General features: G+C 46.9%; 1 protein-coding gene across 1 annotated transcript in view; it reads right to left on the bottom strand.

Annotated features, from left to right (window-relative positions):
• Positions 1 to 19,493, bottom strand: part of ADAMTS16 (ADAM metallopeptidase with thrombospondin type 1 motif, 16) — a 185,399-nt gene that overhangs the window by 48,650 nt on the left and 117,256 nt on the right. The window contains exon 17 of the mRNA XM_011940955.1: positions 12,121 to 12,247. Within this exon, the coding sequence (XP_011796345.1) occupies positions 12,121 to 12,247 (127 nt within the window). The remainder of the gene's footprint in view (positions 1 to 12,120; positions 12,248 to 19,493) is intronic.

Below are 19,493 nucleotides of genomic sequence, written 5' to 3'. Positions count from 1 at the left end.
CACATATTATATATAATATTATATATATACACACACACACACATAAAAAATACTAAAAATGTACTAAAAGTAAAGCAGCCAAGATCTCCTTAAGCAGGTGACTGGATAAATAAAACTGGTGCATCCAGACAATAAAATGTTATCCAATGCTAAGAAAAAATGAGCTACAGAAAGATACGGAGGAAACTTACATGCGTGTAACTAAGGGAAAGAAGTCAATCTGAAGAGGTCACATGCTGTATGATTCCAACTATATGACATTCTGGAAAAGGCAACACTATGAAGACAGTAAATAGGTCAGTGGTCGCCAGGGGTTGTCAGGGAGGGACAGATGAACAGGCGGAGCACGGAGGATCTGCCGGGCAGTGAAGCTCCTCTGTATTGTACTATCACGGTAGACCGATGTCAGAATACATTTCTCCAGACCCACAGAATGTATGACACTGAGAGTTAGCGCCCATGTAAACGATGGACTTGGGTGATAGGGATATGTCCACGTGGGTTCACACATTTTAACAAATAGAGCACTTGGGTGGGGAATGTTGATGGAAGGGAAGGGTGGACGAGTGTGGGCCTAGGAAATATATGGTAACTCTACTTTCTGCTTAATGTTGCTATGAAATGAAGCTAGAACTGCTGGAAAAAAATAGTCTTTAAAAATAAATAAGTAAATAAAACACATACACATACAACAAAATGAAAATCAAGCAAACAAAAAATAGAAACCCAAGGTACAAAATACTTTACAGAACTACTTAAGTCACATTTCTAGATGTACAATGACACATTCACATTTAGAAAGTGAACGTTATATCCCCACTGCTTCTGCAATGGTTTCTACGCTACTTTTCAGTGTTTCATGAAATAAGTCCAATTAATCTGGCTTATGGTTTATTGTGTTTGTCTGTAGTTATAACTTGACTGTCATTAGAGATATATGTAGGCCAATGTCTGTACCTGCTTAAATACATTTCAAGCTCATTGTTTTGGTGCGAAGTGACATCTTCTCCAGGGCAGATACAGTAAGGTGTCATCTTTTATACCTCAGAATCAGCACTTTGAGGTGATTAGACAGTTTCAAGTCACGGCATTCCTACCTGATCTGGTGACGTCACACTGTAACTGAACAGTTCCCTAACAGTGTTTATCTTTTATTTTATTTTAGTGCTGTTGTGTGTTTTTTGTTGTTGTTGTTGTTGTTGTTTTGAGACAGGTTTCACTCTGTGGCCCAGGCTGGAGTGCAGTGGTGTAATCAGTGCAACCTCTGCCTCCTGGGCTCAAGTGATCCTCCCACCTCTCCCTCCCAAGTAGTTGAGAGCACAGGTGTGCACCGTCACATCAGCTAATTTTTTGTATTTTTGGTAGAGCTGGGGTTTTGCCATGTTGCCCAGACAGGCTGGTCTCGAACTCCTGAGCTCAAGCCATCCACTTGCCCCAAAGTGCTGGGATTACAGGCGTGAGCCACGGTGCCAGGCCCAGCACTCATTCTGGAGGGGCCACAGCACTTCTGGTTTCCTGGATAAGATTGAGATTGGTTAGATGTCTTTGCAAAGGGCACAGCGGTGGGCAAACAGGCACCCAAAGACGATCAGGTGGGCCTCAGCGCGGTGGCTCCTGTGGGTGAGCCACATGGTCCCGTGTCCACCCCACTGGGCTCTCTCCCAGCAGAGCGGGGAAGCCTTGGGATCTAGAGAATGAAGCTCTAATGACTCTGGAAGGGCCCCTCACTGTTACTTCTTCCCCCTGCAAGTACTCCAAAGTTGAGTAAAACTGGCTCTCATTCCAGAAGCACAAGGAAAGAAACAGCAGAGAACTGCTGCCCACGGACCTTTGAGGCTCACATCCATGATCCAACAACAGTATAGAACGGCTTCCTGAACTCAAGGAATGAATGCATAGTAGATTTGCTAAAACACCCAGTATTCTAATACAATTCCCAAATATTCCAGAAACCCATGTTGACACAGAAGTGAGGCTGCCTGCCACCCCGGCTATGCCATTCGTGGGCCCCAGTGCAAAACAAATGTGCCAGGCCCCTCGTTAAAAATCCTTTGGAGGCCAGGCACAGTGGCTCACACCTGCAATCCCAGCACTTTGGGAGGCCGAGATGGGCAGATCACAAGGTCAGGAGATCAAGACCATCCTGGCTAACACAGTGAAACCCCGTCTCTACTAAAAATACAAAAAATTAGCCAGGCATGGTGGCAGGTGCCTATGGTCCCAGCTACTGGGGAGGCTGAGGCAGAAGAATGGCGTGAACCCGGCAGGCGGAGCTTGCAGTGAGCCGAGATCGCACCACTGCACTCCAGCCTGGGCGACAGAGCGAGACTCTGTCTCAAAAAAAAAACACAAAAAAATCCTTTGGAATTTCACAGTAGCAACAGCAGAGAATAAAACCACACAGGAAGTTCCTCTAAGCAGAGAGCCCTGGGGGCTGCACGGGTCTCACTCTCAGGAAGCTCATCCTGCTGCTTGGGAACGCGCAGCTATTTAGATAATTAAATGAACCGAGATGCAAAACCCTCTCCTATACAAACACCACCTAAGCAACCAGGTTTCCTTTCATTCCCTTGGTAACCTGTGCATTACTGGGTGGTTAGTATTTTCACGGCCTCAGATCGAAAAGAGATAAGGAACACCAGAAAAGGAAATTGCTCTCCCCTTTCCATTGCAAGTGTTTCTAAAGGAGAGCAGTGGAAATAAAGCTGCCCTGCCGAGCCTTATCTTTCATTTCTAGAGCGTGCAACAAGCAGGCAGAGCTACGGACCCATGTATGTTGGTTGTAAAAGGAATTATTCCACTAATGGGTTTTGTATAAGCAAGAAGAATAAACCATCCAAATATCAAGTGGAGACGGGGTGACACAGAAAACAAAGCATTTGATCACGATATGTGATCCAGACTCTTACTCAGCGTTATCTAGACTCTTACTTGGCGTCCCTAGAAGAGTCCTGAAAAACAGAGGGGAAAGTCTCCATTTACCATCTGGAAAGCATTTCCTCTTGTATCTTCAATCCCCTGTCCAGGAAGGTGTGTGATTAGTGTTAACGCTTAGAAAATGAGAGTTAAGATCAACGACCTGAAGAGCCACTCCATTTAGATAAACTGAGAAGTATAAAGGGAATAAATATTTGTGTGATTTATCATCCATTTTTCAAAAGCACGTGATAAAAATGCCTGATTCGTGCTAGAATGCAGATGGAGGCAGGGCAGCCGCAGGAGGCCCGTGGGCTGCTTGTCTGGGCGGCGCCAGCGCATGGAGGAGGCTCTGTGTGAGGGAGGAGCGGGAGGAGCCAGAGCTGGAGGCTGAGCAGCTCCCCCGTCTGGGAGGAGCAGGTGGGAATTGCTGACGCCTGTTATTTCTCCAGGATACTCCTGCTGATCGAGGCTGCACAGACATTTTAAGAGAATCTCCGGCAAGACTTCTAGACACCCAATACCCTGCCCCCAGCAGAGATTTATGACTTAGGGGATCCCATCCGGCAATGCAATTGCAGGAGCCTGCAAGGCTGCAGGACGGTCTCCGGGTGCTGAGGAGGAGGCTGTGGCTCCAGCCAGCACAGCAGGTTTCCTTTTTCATTTAAGTTAAAAGCCAGAAGGCTATGGATTAAGATGTTTTACAAGTTCCACCCCTCAATCCTTGTGGGACCCTCCTTCAAGTTGAACATGAAACACCAGATCACACCCCACTGAGCCCCACTTAGTGTCAGACAGAGCACGAACTGTGGGGAAGGAGTGCGCTGCTTATTCCCTCGGGGCTGTGGCTCCAGCTTTGCCAGGCTGCTGGGGACACAGGTCGGAGCACCTGCAGCCTCGAGGCCAGGGAAGCCTTACAGGGAGACATAATTCGGGAAGAAAGATGCACACTCCATCCTCAGATAAATGGAACATGGGTTTCCTGACCATTGAATCAGGAACAAAAAAATTGTTAGTATCCAGAACATAATAGAAATATATTTTGCATTTCAGAAGAAAAGTAAAGTAACATTTGAAATTAAAATCTGTGCTCCCAACTCAATTGTTAAAATAATACAGTGACACAACCATCCCCAAGGTTGATATATGCAATGTAGGTCCATTATTCTGTGTTTTTGCCATGGATAGTTTTGCTTTGTAGACTAAATACATAACTGTTGTGAATTTGTTTCTCCTTTTACAGCAACAATAATCATAGCCAAGATTTAGTGAGAGTTTATCACACATGAGAGCGTTTATGTGGAATCCTTACCTCATCCTAGGAGACAGGAGGCCTGGATCATGCCTGAAGTGGGGAAGGCAGGGTCAAGACCAGGGAGGCAGGCAGTGTCATGGAAAGGTGCAATGCCGCCCCGTGCCTTTGTCTGTCTCTGGCCCATGGACATAACCCATGCCAACCAGGCCACTCCATAGAAAGAATTCCAGTGCAGGAGAGTTGTGGGAGGGGAGTCTGGAGACCTTGTTTCTCCTGTGAGACATAAATGTACTGAGCCCCACGTGCGATCAGGCCCCTGCTATTTGCGGGCATTGGATGAGGGGTGGGGAGATCGACTTGGTTCTCCTTAAGATTCTCCCAGACAGGAAAGTATGGCGTCGGGTCCACAGAGCGGCTTCCATATTGTCTCAAAGTTTCCCCTTGCAGAGGGCCATCTGCCCCTTGTGATGGGAGGGAGGGCAGAGTAGGGGGATTGGAGGCACAGAGAGATATTGGCAAGAGGAAGGGATGGTCATTGCTTCCTTCTCTTTAGTCTGAGGTCCCAGGTGGAGAGTGTGGGGCAAGGAGACGGAGGAAATTGCAGGTGACGTGAACCCAATGTCCTGGGAGGTGGGGAGCAAATGACCCAGGGACAGGTGTAAGGACTGTGTACCATCCTTGGGTGACCACACTTTTAGAGTGAGAACATGGGATTTTGGAGGTTGCATTTACTGCTAATCTCCATGTGCTGAGTGGGTCAAGAGTTGGGGGTATCCAGGCTGAGGTGACCAGGGTAGTATAAGGGAGGTAGTGTGAAGCAAGGCAGCTCAGGCACTGGTGAGGGGAGGGTTCCAGCACTGCCATGGACTCTGCCCGGGTGGGGGCTCCGGGGTCCTGGGCAGTGAGCGGTGGGAAGACCAGCCACGCAGTGAGACAGAAGGACAACATCGGTGTGGATCCTGAAGCATAGGAGCTGCATGACAAGAGGCATGGCCTGTCTGGAGAGGGGTGTTCAGGACCAAGAGGTCACAGGTGAGGTGTGTATGAGCTCAGAATGTGGCTGAGCTGCACCAACTAGACCCAGCAGGCGTGGCTTAACAGAGAGGGAGCAGTTCCCTTTGTGTAAGTCTGAGCTGGTGGGAAGCTGCAGGGCGGGGGGAGCACAGTCCTTCTCCAGGTCACCAGGCTCGACTACCTCTGTCTTGGCCCCCTACTCCCCCAGAAGGTGACCCCTGCCCAAGGGGCTGCAGCTGCTCACTAAGGCTAGGCCCTGCTGCAGCCACAGAGGTGGGCAGAGGAAGAGGAAGGAGCAGCTGCCTCTTGAGGGCTCGGCATGGAGGGTACAGGCTCGCATCCCATGGGCCAGACCTCAGCCTGGGAGGACAGAAACAGTGTCCAGCCCGGATCCCCGTGCAGGTGGGTGTATACAGTGTATGGGGCAGGGGCTTCTATTAACCAAGACGGGAAGGAGAAATGGACCTTGAGGGATCCTTCTGGGCAGTTATTGTTGATGGCAGGAGCGAGAGACTGAATCAAGGGAGACCATTTGAGTGGACAGTCAAGGAACAGACAGGTAGGTGTGTTGGAAGGATCCCACAGGTGGATTTAGTGTTGACAAACTGACCACAGCAGTAGCAGTCACAGTCACAGTCGCAGGAGCTGTGGTGACTGAGTGTCTGATGAGACCTTTGTTTGCAGCACTATGGTGAGTCAAGGATACCGCAAATGCTCCTATCTTAGGGTCCTCCCAGGGGAGCTCCTGAAGGAGGCTGATGTGAGGCAGATACTTTACACGGGAGACACGTGGGAACATACAAATGTAGTTTAGATGTGTTAAGGAACAGTTGATTCCAGAAGCTTTGTGATGTCTGAGTAGTGCCTATTTCTCAATGGTGGCAATCCAGACAGGACCTGTCAAGCTTCTCTACAGAACAGCCTCAAGGGAGAGTGGAGTCACAGAGCTTGGCATGTGACTCCACACATTTTCTTTTTGTCATCTCACAGCTGGGCAAACTGAGGCATCAAGAGGTGAAGCCACTTCCCCAAGGCCACACTGCAAACCTGAAATGTCTCTTCCTGGCCTAATGGGACCACGGTTCATCCACGTCTCCTATGAACACATATTGAGGTCCCACGTGAGCCAGGCACGTTTCTCATTCCTTGGGATGTGTCAGTGGACAAAGCAAAGATCTGATTCTGATATGGGTGCAGGGCAGGGAAGTGCTGGGAGGAGAAGGGTGGGGTCCCTGGTGAGGGCTCCACCCTCAGGCCTGTGCCCATGGACCTAGGTGAGGACAGGCATTTCTGTTTTCATGCCCAAATGTTGCATTTTCCAAGACCACCCTGGCCCACCATGCCCCCATTCTGTGCCTATACAACCCCTGAGACCCTAGCCAGCACATAGACAAGCAGCTGGACGTCGAGAGAAACACATTGGTAGAGGAACACACAAGTGGTTGGGTGTCGAGAGAAACACGTTGGTGGAAGGGCATGCTGACAGGCACCAGCAGATGCCGGTGGGCCATCAACCAGAGTTTGTCTGGGACGGTCAGAGAACTCAGCTGCGGAGCAGCCCAACTCCAGGGGAAAGACCACTTTCCCATTCCATCCCCTTTCTGGCTCCCCATTTGCCTCATTGAGAGCTACCTCCACTCAATAAAACCTTGTACTCATCCTCCAAGCCCATGTGTGGTACAATTTTTCCAGTACACCAAAGCAAGAACGCAGGATACAGAAAGCCCTCTGTCCTTGGGATAAGGCAAAGGGTCTAACTGAGCTGATTAACACAAGTTGCCTAGGGAAGGCAAAACTAGAAAAGCACACTGTAACACATGCCCACTGGGAATTCAGGAGCTGTAAACATTCACCCTTAGACGTTGCTGTGGGGTCAGAGCCCCACAACCTGCCCATCTGCCTGCTACCCATAGAGGTTTGGGCAGCAGGCCATCAAAGAAGTGAGCCACACCCTCATTGTACACCCTGCAAGCAGGAAAAGGGAGCTCCTGTCATTTCAATTCCAAAGAGATATTTCCAGATAGTAAGTGTGAAAATTCTGTACCAGGAACAAAGATTTATCTAAATGGATACAAGAGGTGAGGATGACAGTCTTGGATAATGGTTGAGGGTAAGGGCAATTTTATCTGACCGTGTAAGAAGCTGCTTAGATTTCCATTATTAAAATTCAATAACTGTATTATGGTCTTGCTTGGAAAGCAATGTTTTGACAGATTTAAAACACAGTGAGACGATATAGAAACAGCAAACCACTAAGAGTGACAGTAAATGAGCAGCCACATAATCTCCTGTTGAGCATGTTCTACCTGAGGTTTGGTTGAAGAAGTAGTCTGGGTAACACCAGGAAGAGTAGCCCCAGGAGGAGGAGAGCTCCCTTCCCACCAGGCCCATCCCCAACATCCCACGTTTCCTCTTGCAGTGAGTATCAAGGAGGACGTCCCTCTGGGCACTATGGGGGAGGGGCAAGAAAGAAAACAACCAACCAACAAGCAGATTGCAACAATGGGCAACCATAACTTAAATGAACTCTTCTGCTCTTTCCAAGAAAGAACCGAAGCAGCTGCTAGCATTCTCCCCGTGCGGTAGGATGGAGGCCCATCCTAGGGAAAGGACGCAGTTGCTCCCCTCTGCCACTGCTTTTGCTTCTCTCTGCTGCCCTGAGGCCGCCGGCACTCCTGCTTTCTATGCCTGGTCCTGTGGAGTTTGCAGATGCAAAGGGGTCTCTTCAGGGGTGTCCCAACTATCACTTCGTATCTGAATTATGTGATACTTCGAAGCACACAATTAGGAGCCCAGACACTGGTAGCTTGTTCCTGTGTTGGGGTGAGTTTTCTCTAGCATTCTTTCTAGATGGGCTTCACTGAGTAGACCAGGGCCGACTAGACTGCAAGGGTATGCTTGATCCATTAATACGACTAGCTTGAGAAACAGCATTCAAGCACTCAACATTTCCAATCACCCTGAGCTTTAACAACCTGACGGATTTACTTCCACATGGAACTAGTAACCCTAGTTCCTCCTGCATGTGAAACTCACACATGCACATACACACACACACACACACACACACACACACACACACTTCTTTAAGTCTAATTTAGTGGTTTCCCCACTTCACAGCACTGGTAACTAGGTGCCTTGAAGAACCACAGATGCTTCTCACTTAACAAACCTGGACTAAACACGGTATGGAAAGAGGAATTCAGCACAGGAAGCGATGCTCTCAATTTCCATATGGCAAGGCAAGGACCTGCAATCAAGGTCACGGTGATGTCAACACCAACTGGAACGCGAGCAGACTCCACTGTCTAGGGAGCAGGGGGTGGGAGGTCAAGTTGCTGCAGCAGTTGACAATGTTCTGTCCTTGGCCAAACTCTAGCCAGGTTCCTCTGAGCCTGCTTCACAAGGCCTCACCTGGGCTTATAAAGTCCTGAACAAACACCAACATGGTTTTTTTTTTTTTTTTTTTTTGAGATGGAGTCTCGCTCTGTCGCCCAGGCTGGAGTGCAGTGGCCAGATCTCAGCTCACTGCAAGCTCCGCCTCCCGGGTTTACGCCTTTCTCCCGCCTCAGCCTCCTGAGTAGCTGGGACTACAGGCGCCCGCCACCTCGCCCGGCTAGTTTTTTGTATTTTTTAGTAGAGACGGGGTTTCACCGTGTTGGCCAGGATGCTCTCGATCTCCTGACCTCGTGATCCGCCCGTCTCGGCCTCCCAAAGTGCTGGGATTACAGGCTTGAGCCACCGCGCCCGGCCTACCAACATGGTTTCTAACAGCTCAAGGCTACATCCCTAAGATAATCCCAGCCCCTTTTAAAGTGCCTGTCTGAGAAATCTCAAGGCTTCCCAAAGCATTTCCTGTTTGTTCTGGCTGACACCTGAAGATAGGACCCCTGTCTCCCAGTCTCTGTGGGAAGGTGGGAGCCTCACTTCTATGATCACCAGTTGGCAAACCGAGAGATTTCACAAGGACCAACCTTTCTTTATGCTTTTTGCAGGTTTTCACCTCCCCAACTTTCCTGAGCCCTGGTTCTGCCCCTCCCCGCTCTTCTAATCTCCCTGTAAAATGCCTGTAAAATATCTGTGCTGATCGAAGAGGAGTTCACTTCAGGCCACAATGTTTTCCCTATTGCAGCAGGGATTACTGACTAAAATCTCTCCCGACCACTTTACCCAGTATTTGGCTTCGTTTTTCTCTGACACAACTCAGCAAGGGGTCTCCATTTCCTTTGGACAGGAAGATCACTTTTGCCCACAATGGTGCCATGCTACATACTGCCTCAGCCAGCCATGGGGTTTATTTCCTAAACGATGTGGGTGTGTCCGTAATTGGTGTGTCATTCCAGACACAGAGGGAGCCCCTGGTGAGTGGGCTGTGCTTTTGTCATGGAGCTCAGCACAGGCTGGAGGCCTGTCAGGGTGGGAAAGGCCAGCAGTCAGCTCTCCTGCAGTGGCCCACAGGGTTGGCTCAGGGACAGCTGAGGGCCGTGGAGCATCACCATGGGTGTGCATGAACTCCACAGGCCCTGGTTGATACCGGGAAGAGTCCCCCAGAGGGTGTCCCATGCCTCAGTGTGCTGCATCTTAAGCACTTAATTTCTTGTGTAAATTCTGACTGCCTCTCTCTTGATAGCAGGTCTTGGGAAGTGGTGGTTCAGGAACCGTGACTGAGGTAGGGCTGGTGGCTTTATAAGGTGACATGTGCCCAATCACATCAGGGGCAGGTGTGCTGGGAGGACAACATCTTCCAAGGAGGTGTCCTCCTTACTGTGATTGCAAGAAGGGTCCTGGCTCTTCAAATGTTGGTAAGTGACCTCCTTCTCTTTACTGAGAGAAAGACCAGGGGTAACACCTCCAACAACAGACAGTGCCTCCCACCTTCCTGTACTTTATTGCCTCAGGGAGAGTACCAGCGTCATGCTTTGAGGCATAGTTCAGCAAACCTGGGATCAATTTGCCAGCTATTGTGGATCTTTATCATCAAAATGTATTAGATTATCTTGTATTAAGTCTTTGAGTGCCTTGGGCTATTTGAAAGATCTAGTTGGAGCTAGAATTTCATTCTGTAAATATGTGATCTCAGGTGCATTTTAATAGAGGCAGGAGGCAGAGAAATCCTAGGCAGACAGGGCCAGGTCCCCATGAAACCCCAACTTCAAGCCAAAAACAGCCCAAAACCCACAGACCAGAGTGAGAACTTCCATTCCTATTTGCCTACTCTCTTTCAATTCGTTCTTTCTCAATAATGCCTTTTAAGCAATCAAATGTTGCCCTTTCCAATAGTACATATGGCCTGGCTTGCCCCCATCCTGTGCCTCTAAAGACCCCAGGCTCAGTTGGTAGAGGGGAGATGGCCTAACTTGGGGGAGGAGACCTGCTGACTTTGGGAGCAGACGACCTGCCATTTTCATACCCTCTCCAGCTCCCCTCTCTGCTGAGAGCTATTTTTATCGCTTGATAAAATTATCTGCCCTCACCATCCTTCAGTGGTCAAGCATGACCTCATTCTTCTTGGATGCTGGACAAGAGCTTGGGGCCCACTGAGTGTGGGTACCAGAAAGGCTGGCCCTTTGCCCCCGCTGGTGGAGGGCAGCTGCCACACACTACAGGGTTGGGGCTGACTGAGCTGCTAACACACCTCTGTCCGTTGGGCTGTGGATGATGGAACTGAAAAAGCTAATTAGGCCGGGCACGGTGGCTCACGCCTGTAATCCCAGCACTTTGGGAGGCCAAGGCGGGCGGATCACAAGGTCAGGAGATTGAGACCACGTTGAAACCCCGTCTCTACTAAAAAATACAAAAAACTAGCCGGGCGAGGTGGCGGGTGCCTGTAGTCCCAGCTACTCAGGAGGCTGAGGCAGGAGAATGGCATGAACCCGGGAAGTGGAGCTTGCAGTGAGCCGAGATCGCGCCACTGCACTCCAGCCTGGGCGACAGAGCGAGACTCCGTCTCAAAAAAAAAAAAAAAAAAAAAAAAAAAAAAAAAGCTAATTAGCACATTAACACCCACTCTGAGGATCTGGGGTCACAGGCACCCTGGCCTGGGTACCACTGTGTTCCTCTCCAGGCAACATGCCTGGTCTGGCTGCGGGCTTTACCCGGAGCTTGCTCCTGTGTCTTCAGAGCGACGAGCTGGATCCTGCACTCATTTGCTCACATGCTCCCTCCCACAAGGGGCTGAGTGCAGGAGACCAAGTAGACAAGGCGCCCCTGCTGGGGGTCCAGCAAAGAGCCTGAGAAAAATCCTGCATCAGTTTTCACAACCTTCTGTGACGTGTCCCATGTAAAGATGAAGAAAGTGAAGAACAGCGGGATGAAGGCCTTGCCCAGACGTGATAGCTCCTGACACTGCAGTAGGACCATGGCTGCCTCAAGGGGTCCTTCCCCACGTCCTGCCTTAGAGAATCCAAGCTTGGGTTTAGGAACTCCTAGGGGCAGTAGCAGTGAGGGTAGAGTAGGATGACAAGAGCCCTGACTTTCTGCGGCTCCAGCCCTCACAACTGTATGTTTGCAAGGCACTGAGGAATCCAGGGTCCATTCCCCACTGGCAGGCCTTTTGATGCATTCTTCCAGCAAGTTTCATTCGGCAAGAAAAGCACACACTAGCGGACAGGACAGCAGGCTAAGAGAGAATGCATCATTATCACCATAGCGTGTTATCACTCCTGCCAGCCTGCAACCAATGAAAGCACAAATACCACAAACACGATGCCATTCTAAGAATGTCCACTTACAGTCACAAGAATTTCCAGACCACTTCCCAGCTAAACATACTCTCTAGGTCCCTTGTCCAGGAAGCTCTTGTCCCCTTTGCTTCTCCACTGTTATGAGTGACATGATGGCAATCAGCACTTCTCTCTCTACATCAGGAGCTATAAGACTCGCTGAGCACGTCTGCAAACTGGGAAACCTGCTTTGATGAACACGATGCTTCTTACCTGGGAGGACAGGCGGATACTTTGCAAGGCACCAGCCCCGTGACAGGTCGAGTCTTGGGATTGCAGAAAGATGTATTTACTTGAAACTTCAGGTCTCTGTAGCAGCCCTCTCTCACAGTCATCTGTCCTGTAGGAAAGGATGAAATGTAGAATAAAGACTCATATGCATGTCCCCCAGTAAAAGGCAGATGGTGAGCTCATAAAATCTCTTTCAAAAAATCTTAGCCATACCGGCATATCTTTGTGTTAATGACCAACTGGCCAACTATTAATATTCCACTTTTCTGACCTGTCTTCATAAGTTGTAATTAGTGAGTTTCATTCATTTTAAGATGCATTTATTTTCCCTCCATATTTTTATTTAACATCTTTAAAGTCAACATTCGTTTTGCGATTGATGTCATCATACATTTGCTGAAATGTACCTGCTTCTTTTCTACTCTTTCCACAGCTGAAAACACCAGTGGATTTTCAGCAGAAACACCAATATTAAATATGCCTGTTCCACGTTTCCATTTGAGATGACAACAAGAAACAGTAATAAATCAGCAGGAAACACAGACAACAAAGTAACAAGCAGTTTCTCACCAGAGAATTTAGAGAGCTAAATCTGAAAGGCTAACTTTAACAATCATGACTTAGGTGTTGTATAGAAGGAAGTCGATGGAAATGCCAGTTTGTTTGATTCTCAGCCTCTATCTATTTAAGACTTCGTGAACATTCCTATATTTGTTCAATATTTCAATTAATTAAATTTATCCCAAAGGGACTTTAACTTAAGTGAGGTACCAGGAATAGTCAATTCATTGAGACAGAAAGTAGAATGATGGTTACCAGGATCTTGGAGGAGGAGGAATTGGGAGCTAATGTCTAATGGTCACAGAGTTTCTGTTTGAGAAGATGAAAAAATTCTGGAAATGATGCTGGTGATGTTTGTACATCAATGTGAATGTACTTAATAGTACTAAAATGTACATTCAAAAATGGTGAAAATAGCAAATTTTACATATATTTTGCCACTATAAAAAAGAGACACTTTGGGAAGCCGAGCTGGGTGGATCACAGGGTCAGGGGATCGAGGCCATCCTGGCCAACATGGTGAAACTCCATCTCTACTAAAAATACAAAAATTAGCTGGGCGTGGTGGCATGTGCCTACATTCCCGGCTACTCAGGGGGTTGAGGCAGGAGAATCGCTGGAACCAGGGAGTTGGAGGTTGCAGTGAGCCGAGATCGTGCCGCTCACTGTACTCCAGCCTGGTGGCAGAGCAAGACTCCGACCAAAAAAAAAAAAAAAAAAAAAAATTATAGCTAAAAGACACTTTGAGAAATGATATTAAAGAGTGAATGCAGAGCCAGGCATGGTGGCTCACACCTGCAATCCCAGGACTTTGACAGGCTTAGGCACTTAAATCACTTGAGTCCAGGAGTTTGAGACCAGCCTGGGCAATATGGCGAAACTCCATCTCTACAAAAAATACGAAGATTAGCCAGGCATGGTGGCATGCGCCTGTGGTCCCAGGTACTCAGGAGGCTGAGGGGAGGATCACGTGAGCCTGGAAGGCAGAAGCTGCAGTGAGCCGAAATGGCGCTTCACTGCACTCCAGCCTGGATGACAGAGAGAAACCCTGTCTCAAAAGAGTTAATGCAGTAGGGGAAAAAATAAATAGAACCAAACTAATGTTGATTTAAAATTAACACAAAATATTTGGGAGGCCAAGGCGGGTGGATCACAAGGTCAGGAGATTGAGACCATCCTGGCTAACACGGTGAAACCCCGTCTCTACTAAAAAATACAAAAAATTAGCCGAGCATGGTGGCGGGCGCCTGTAGTCCCAGCTACTTGGGAGGCTGAGGCAGGAGAACGGCCTAAACCTGGGAGGCAGAGCTTGCAGTGAGCTGAGATCGTGCCACTGCATTCCAGCCTGGGCGACAGAGCGAAACTCTGTCTCCAAAAATAAAAAATAAAAATAAATAAATAAATAAATAAAATAAATAAAATAAACACAAAATACATTCAGATCTAAAAGTGATTTTATCACTGCCTTTGGAAATACAGATGAAGGAGTCCTGCAGATTGGGTGGAACACCTGTTCTCACTGCTCTGCAGCCCAAGCCGTGTACAACTCAGACGGACTCAGACAACTCAGAGTTTGCTTATAAGGAAATACAACAAAGAGATTGTCTCAGAGGAGGAAAGGAGCAGACTGTAGACACCAGGCACGAAAATCTCTCATGCCAGTTCCACAGAAGTCAAACCCCTCCTGACTTAAGGAAAATTGAAAGTCTCTAAAATATACATTGAAAACAAGTTTGACATTTGGCGTTGCTTAGTCAAAAGGAGTGGGGCCATTCAGAAGGGAAAGTCACACTCCGCACATTAGCAGTTTTCTCAAGTGTAAAGAGGAGGGCAGCTTTCCTAAGTTCCAAAGCAGGAGCCACTGTAGGAGCTCATGGCTCTAAGCCCCATTTCTTGGGGTTTAGCCCTTCGAGCATTGATAAAGCAGAACAAGAGGTTACATAGGACCCTCTGAGTTTTGTAAAACCAGTCATCTCTCTGCTAACTTGGCAGAATTATATATTTAACCCAGGTAAGTGCATGATGCCCCCTTAAGGTAAATTTTGCAATTATTTCTCTGATTTTAGTGATCTTTGATCAGGAATAGGTTATTTAAAAATGACTTTGATACATACTCTAAAAATATAAGAAAATTATTTTAACATATGGAGCCTCTTGAAGAAGAATATTTCTATGAAAGAACAAGATTTAAACCACTACAGACGAAAAGCAAGAGGACTAAGGAGGCGTCCGTTGAAGATGGGCCTCAATCCCTTGGGGCGACAGAAAGGCAATACAAGTAAATATTTCTAGCACTCTGGTAAGTTTGCAGTTTCGACATCTGTTCTAAAAGATCAATTTAGGAAAATGAAAGATGGATTTGGGATTGGCCTTTGAGTGTCCAACATCCCTCCAGGCAGGTGCAGTGGAGATGTGGGGAGGGCGCTGCTCAGGGCAGCCTTTGAAAGGGGACAACACCGTGGGGCAAGAGTAATGCTAAAAGAAAAGAAAAGCTCAGGATTCCAATTCACTACCCCAAAAGGAAAAATCAAGCTGAAAACTGAGTCATGCAAAAAGCCGCCTTTCCTTTTGTTCCTAAAAAGAAAGCCGCAGATACAAGGTTAAACATCCCCACTGGTAGCTACCGCATGTTCACCTTATCTGGTGTATGGTGCCGATTTACTGAGTGAGATGAATACTGGGTTGACGATTCTCTGCCTGCTCCTTTTCCCTTGAGACCTGTGGATTCAGTAGTGAGACCATAACCTTACTCTTTCCCCTCCAGTCCACTTCTCCCCTTTAAATATTGAAGCTCTCAAAATAAATCATCTTTGGAGAAAGGCACAAACCACAGACTGTGTTCCTGGGATTCTGTATTCCTTTCTTCTGGCCTATCCTTAACCTTGGCAAAATAAACTTCTAAATTGACTGAGATCTGTCTCAGATACTTTTTACAGTAAACAGGGTGGATTTCTAGAATTCTGATGCTCAGCTGCCTGAACCTCGATTCAACAGATGTGTCCTTGTGTTGGAGACGAGAGTAGAAGTGGAATCTGCAGAAGCCTGAGTGGTCACAGGATCCCGCTCCATCCGTGATCCTGGACAAGGCTCAGCTGCAGCTCAGGTGGGACTCAGCGGGTCAGAGACATGCACAGGTGTGTACAGGATTCACAGAGGTTGTGCACGATGACCCAAATCGCTGCACAGTGGAAAGGAGGTGATCTCCCAGAAACATATCACTGTCAGTGTCCCTGAGATAGTGGTGGACCAGCTCTGTGAGCCAACACGTCACACCCAACACAGACACGGGTACCGAGGGGCGGGCAATGATGTGCCCCAAATGCCTCACAGTCAAGGCCTCACAACCACTCCCACTCTCAGGAGGGAAAGCAGCCCTCAGGAGGGAGAGAGAGAAAACTCTCTTCCGGATCAGCTTCTGTTTTCCAGCAAATGAATGTCCTTTTAAAAATGGCATTTCCTTTTAAAAATATACATACACATGCACACATTCCTGCCACTCCCAGATTAAAAGCCCATTTTTTTCTGTGTTTAAGCTCTGGACTTCCCAGCCTTGCCCTTCTAGCCCTGTGATGCTGTGACCCCGCCCTGCAAGCTCTTCTATGGTCCTCTGACTCCCCAGGGCCGTCCACCTGCTGTTCTCTCCACCTGGGGTGCTGTCCCCTACAGCCATGCCTCTGGGCTTCCCTGGCAGGTTTCTTCTCATCCCTTTCGACCAGACTCAAATACCCGCTTCTTTATATTCCTTGGCTCACTGGTTCTCAAGCTTGAGTGGGTATCAGAGCACCCTGAAAGGGCTCATTCATTAAAACAAGGAGTGCCAGGCTCTGCTTCTAGATTTCAGCTGCAGCAGGTCTGTAGTTGGGTCTTAGAATTTGCATCTCTAACAAAGGCTCAATTGCTACTGCTGATGCTGGACCAAGGACTACCCTTTGAGAAGCATAAGTCTGCTCTGGGCAAACTTAGAAGCCACCATTGATTTCTATTTCAGTTTACCCCGGTGTGATTAGTACACACAGCTCCTAAGACCCCTGGGATCTCTGGAATACAGAACTTTCAGTCCTCACTCCCCGACCTCACCAACATCCAGAGAGGGGAAAGAGGCTTGAGACCTGGCTAATCACTGATGGCTGATGATTTAGTCAATCATTCTGATGTCATTCAACCTCTTTAATGATGGAGTTCAGAGAGATTGGTAGTTGGTAAATACATCCACATGGTGCGGGTAGCACATCCCAACTCGATGGGGTCAAAAGCTCCTGTGCTCAGGACCCTTCGAGACCTCAAGACCTATGTAACTCTTCGCCATTTGTAACCTTTGTAGTAAACCCATGATCGTAAATCAAGTGGCTTCTTGAGTTTTATGAACCATTTTAGCAGATTAGCAAACCTGAAAGGGAAAGCCTGTGGGAACCCCTGACTTTGTAGGCAAGTTGTGGGTACTCATGAGACCCAAGACTGGAAACTGGCATCTGAGAGGAGGAACGCCTTGGGGAATTGAGCTCTTACCCCTCTGGGGTCTGAGGCTAATTCCAGGTAGTCAGTGTCAGAATTGAAATGAATTGTAGGACACTCAGCTAGCAGCATCTACAGAATTGGAGAACTGGTTGTTAGTGTGGAAAAACCCCACTGATTTGGTGTCAGAAGTGCTGCGAATATAACAGTTCATGTCCAGTTAGCTCAGCTTTATGCATATTTGCCCTGAAAAATGGTAGCAGTAACATCTTTTCCTTTCAAAGCATCCCAGTTGTTTGCATTACGTTGTAGTTTGCATTACGTCGCAGTTTGCATTACATCATTACACCCCTGTTTGCATTCCAGTAATGCATTACGTGGTGACTCTAATTATAAGGTTCTGTTAACATTTGTGTGTCATCTGTTGGAACAGATTTCTCAGGGGCAGAGTGCATGTGTTATTCATTGTTATAATTTCAGTAGCAAGCGTGGATTAGTTTGTCACTTCACTTAGTAAGTAGTTTTTGAGCCATTGGGTAATTCTGTTATATTCATTAACTTCTAAGCGTGGACAAGTTACTAGTGGATTAACTAATACTTATCCCCCCAAACATCATCAAAATAGGGGTATATTCTTTTCTTTATATATTACTTAAGGACAAACTGGGGCACAATTTCAATGACTGACTCATGTATCAATGCTGAGATGCAATCTGAAGACGTTTTATGAACCCACTTTCCACTTGCTAACTAGGGCTGAGAGACTATTAAATTAGAAGAAGAAACAAGTGTTTGTTTTAAAATGTTCTGCAGAAAATCTTACGGACTTCCTTAAGTGTAATAGTTATGATGATGCAATTTAAATAAGACACATACTGAATAATGATACTATTTTTCTAAAACAGTTAGAGGTCTAATGAATACAGGTGAAAATTAATCTGTTCCTCTACTTACACTTACTTTTCAAGTTTAAAGTCCATTTTTTAATTCTTAACCAAACTCTTATGGCTTTTAAGGAGGTGTGATTCTATAAATAATGGCTTCAGTTTGGTTTCCTGTTTTGAAATTAAAAACATGTGAAATTCAAACCTTTTGTTCAAGTCTGAATAATCATGCCTTTATGATCATTGATGATTCTGTGCAAGGTACAGTCTCTTAACTAAGCAAATAAGGAATCTGTTTCGCTTTGCAATAGAAACAGAGGTTGACTTTATTCTTGGCCTTAGTTTTTTTTCTTATTGAAGACATTTGTTTGGCTTCACTCTTGAACTGCCTCAGTGTGGGCAAAGTCCCAGGTCCAAGTCCCAGAACTTTCACCTGTTACTTGGATAACAGGGAAGTCTGGATCTTGTAAGTCATGTGATAATTTAGTAACAATGTAGTAAAAATATTTAAAACTCAATGAAAAACACTGTGTTTGTCCAATGTATGTACAAGTTTTGCCTCTGCCAGTTATTTTTTAGCTGTGACTTTAGAAATCTTTTGTTTTCCTTAATGAGACTTTACTAGCATTTTAGGCAACAACATTCCTTGTTATGTAGCACAGCAGTGCCTATTGCAAGACTTTTAGCAACCTTGGATCCTGCCCACTAAATGTCAGGAGCATCCCTCTCCCAATTATCATGACAACTAAAATATTGCCACGGGTTTCCAAATGCTCCTTATGAGGGACAGTAGAATCTTCAGTTGAGAACACCGATGGATGACAAGCACATAAGGTAAGTATATAATTAGGAAATAAAAGAGGAATGTAAAGTGTTCCTTTGAAAGTTTTAGCAATTAATAGAAATAGAGCAAAAAGAAGAGCAGGTAGCAGGCTCCAAAAAAACTTACTTAAGAAAATAATGATGAAAATGCTACAAAAGATAACCCGTGGAATGTAGCTAAAGCAATACTCAGAGGACAATTCATGGCCTTAAATACTTACATCAGAATATGAGTAAGAATAAAAATATGAACCAAAGATTTTTAATTAGGATGTTAGAAATAAAGGATAGCCCAAGAAAGCAGAAAGAGGGATCTGATGTAGAAACAAAAGTCAATATATTAGAAACAGATGTCAAAGGCTGGGCACGGCGCCCACTTTGGGAGGCCGAGACGGGCGGATCACGAGGTCAGGAGATCAAGGCCATCCTGGCTAACATGGTGAAACCCCATCTCTACTAAAAAATACAAAAAACTAGCCGGGCGAGGTGGCGGGCACCTGTAGTCCCAGCTACTCAGGAGGCTGAGGCAGGAGAATGGCGTGAACCCGGGAGGCGGAGCTTGCAGTGAGCTGAGATCCGGCCACTGCACTCCAGCCCGGGCGACAGAGCCAGACTTCGTCTCAAAAAAAAAAAAAA

Source organism: Colobus angolensis, unplaced genomic scaffold (assembly GCF_000951035.1).
Source record: "Colobus angolensis palliatus isolate OR3802 unplaced genomic scaffold, Cang.pa_1.0 Scaffold196, whole genome shotgun sequence".
Taxonomy (NCBI): Eukaryota; Metazoa; Chordata; class Mammalia; order Primates; family Cercopithecidae; genus Colobus; species Colobus angolensis.
Note: the sequence above shows the minus strand (reverse complement) of the source record. Positions and strands in the feature narration are given on the sequence as shown.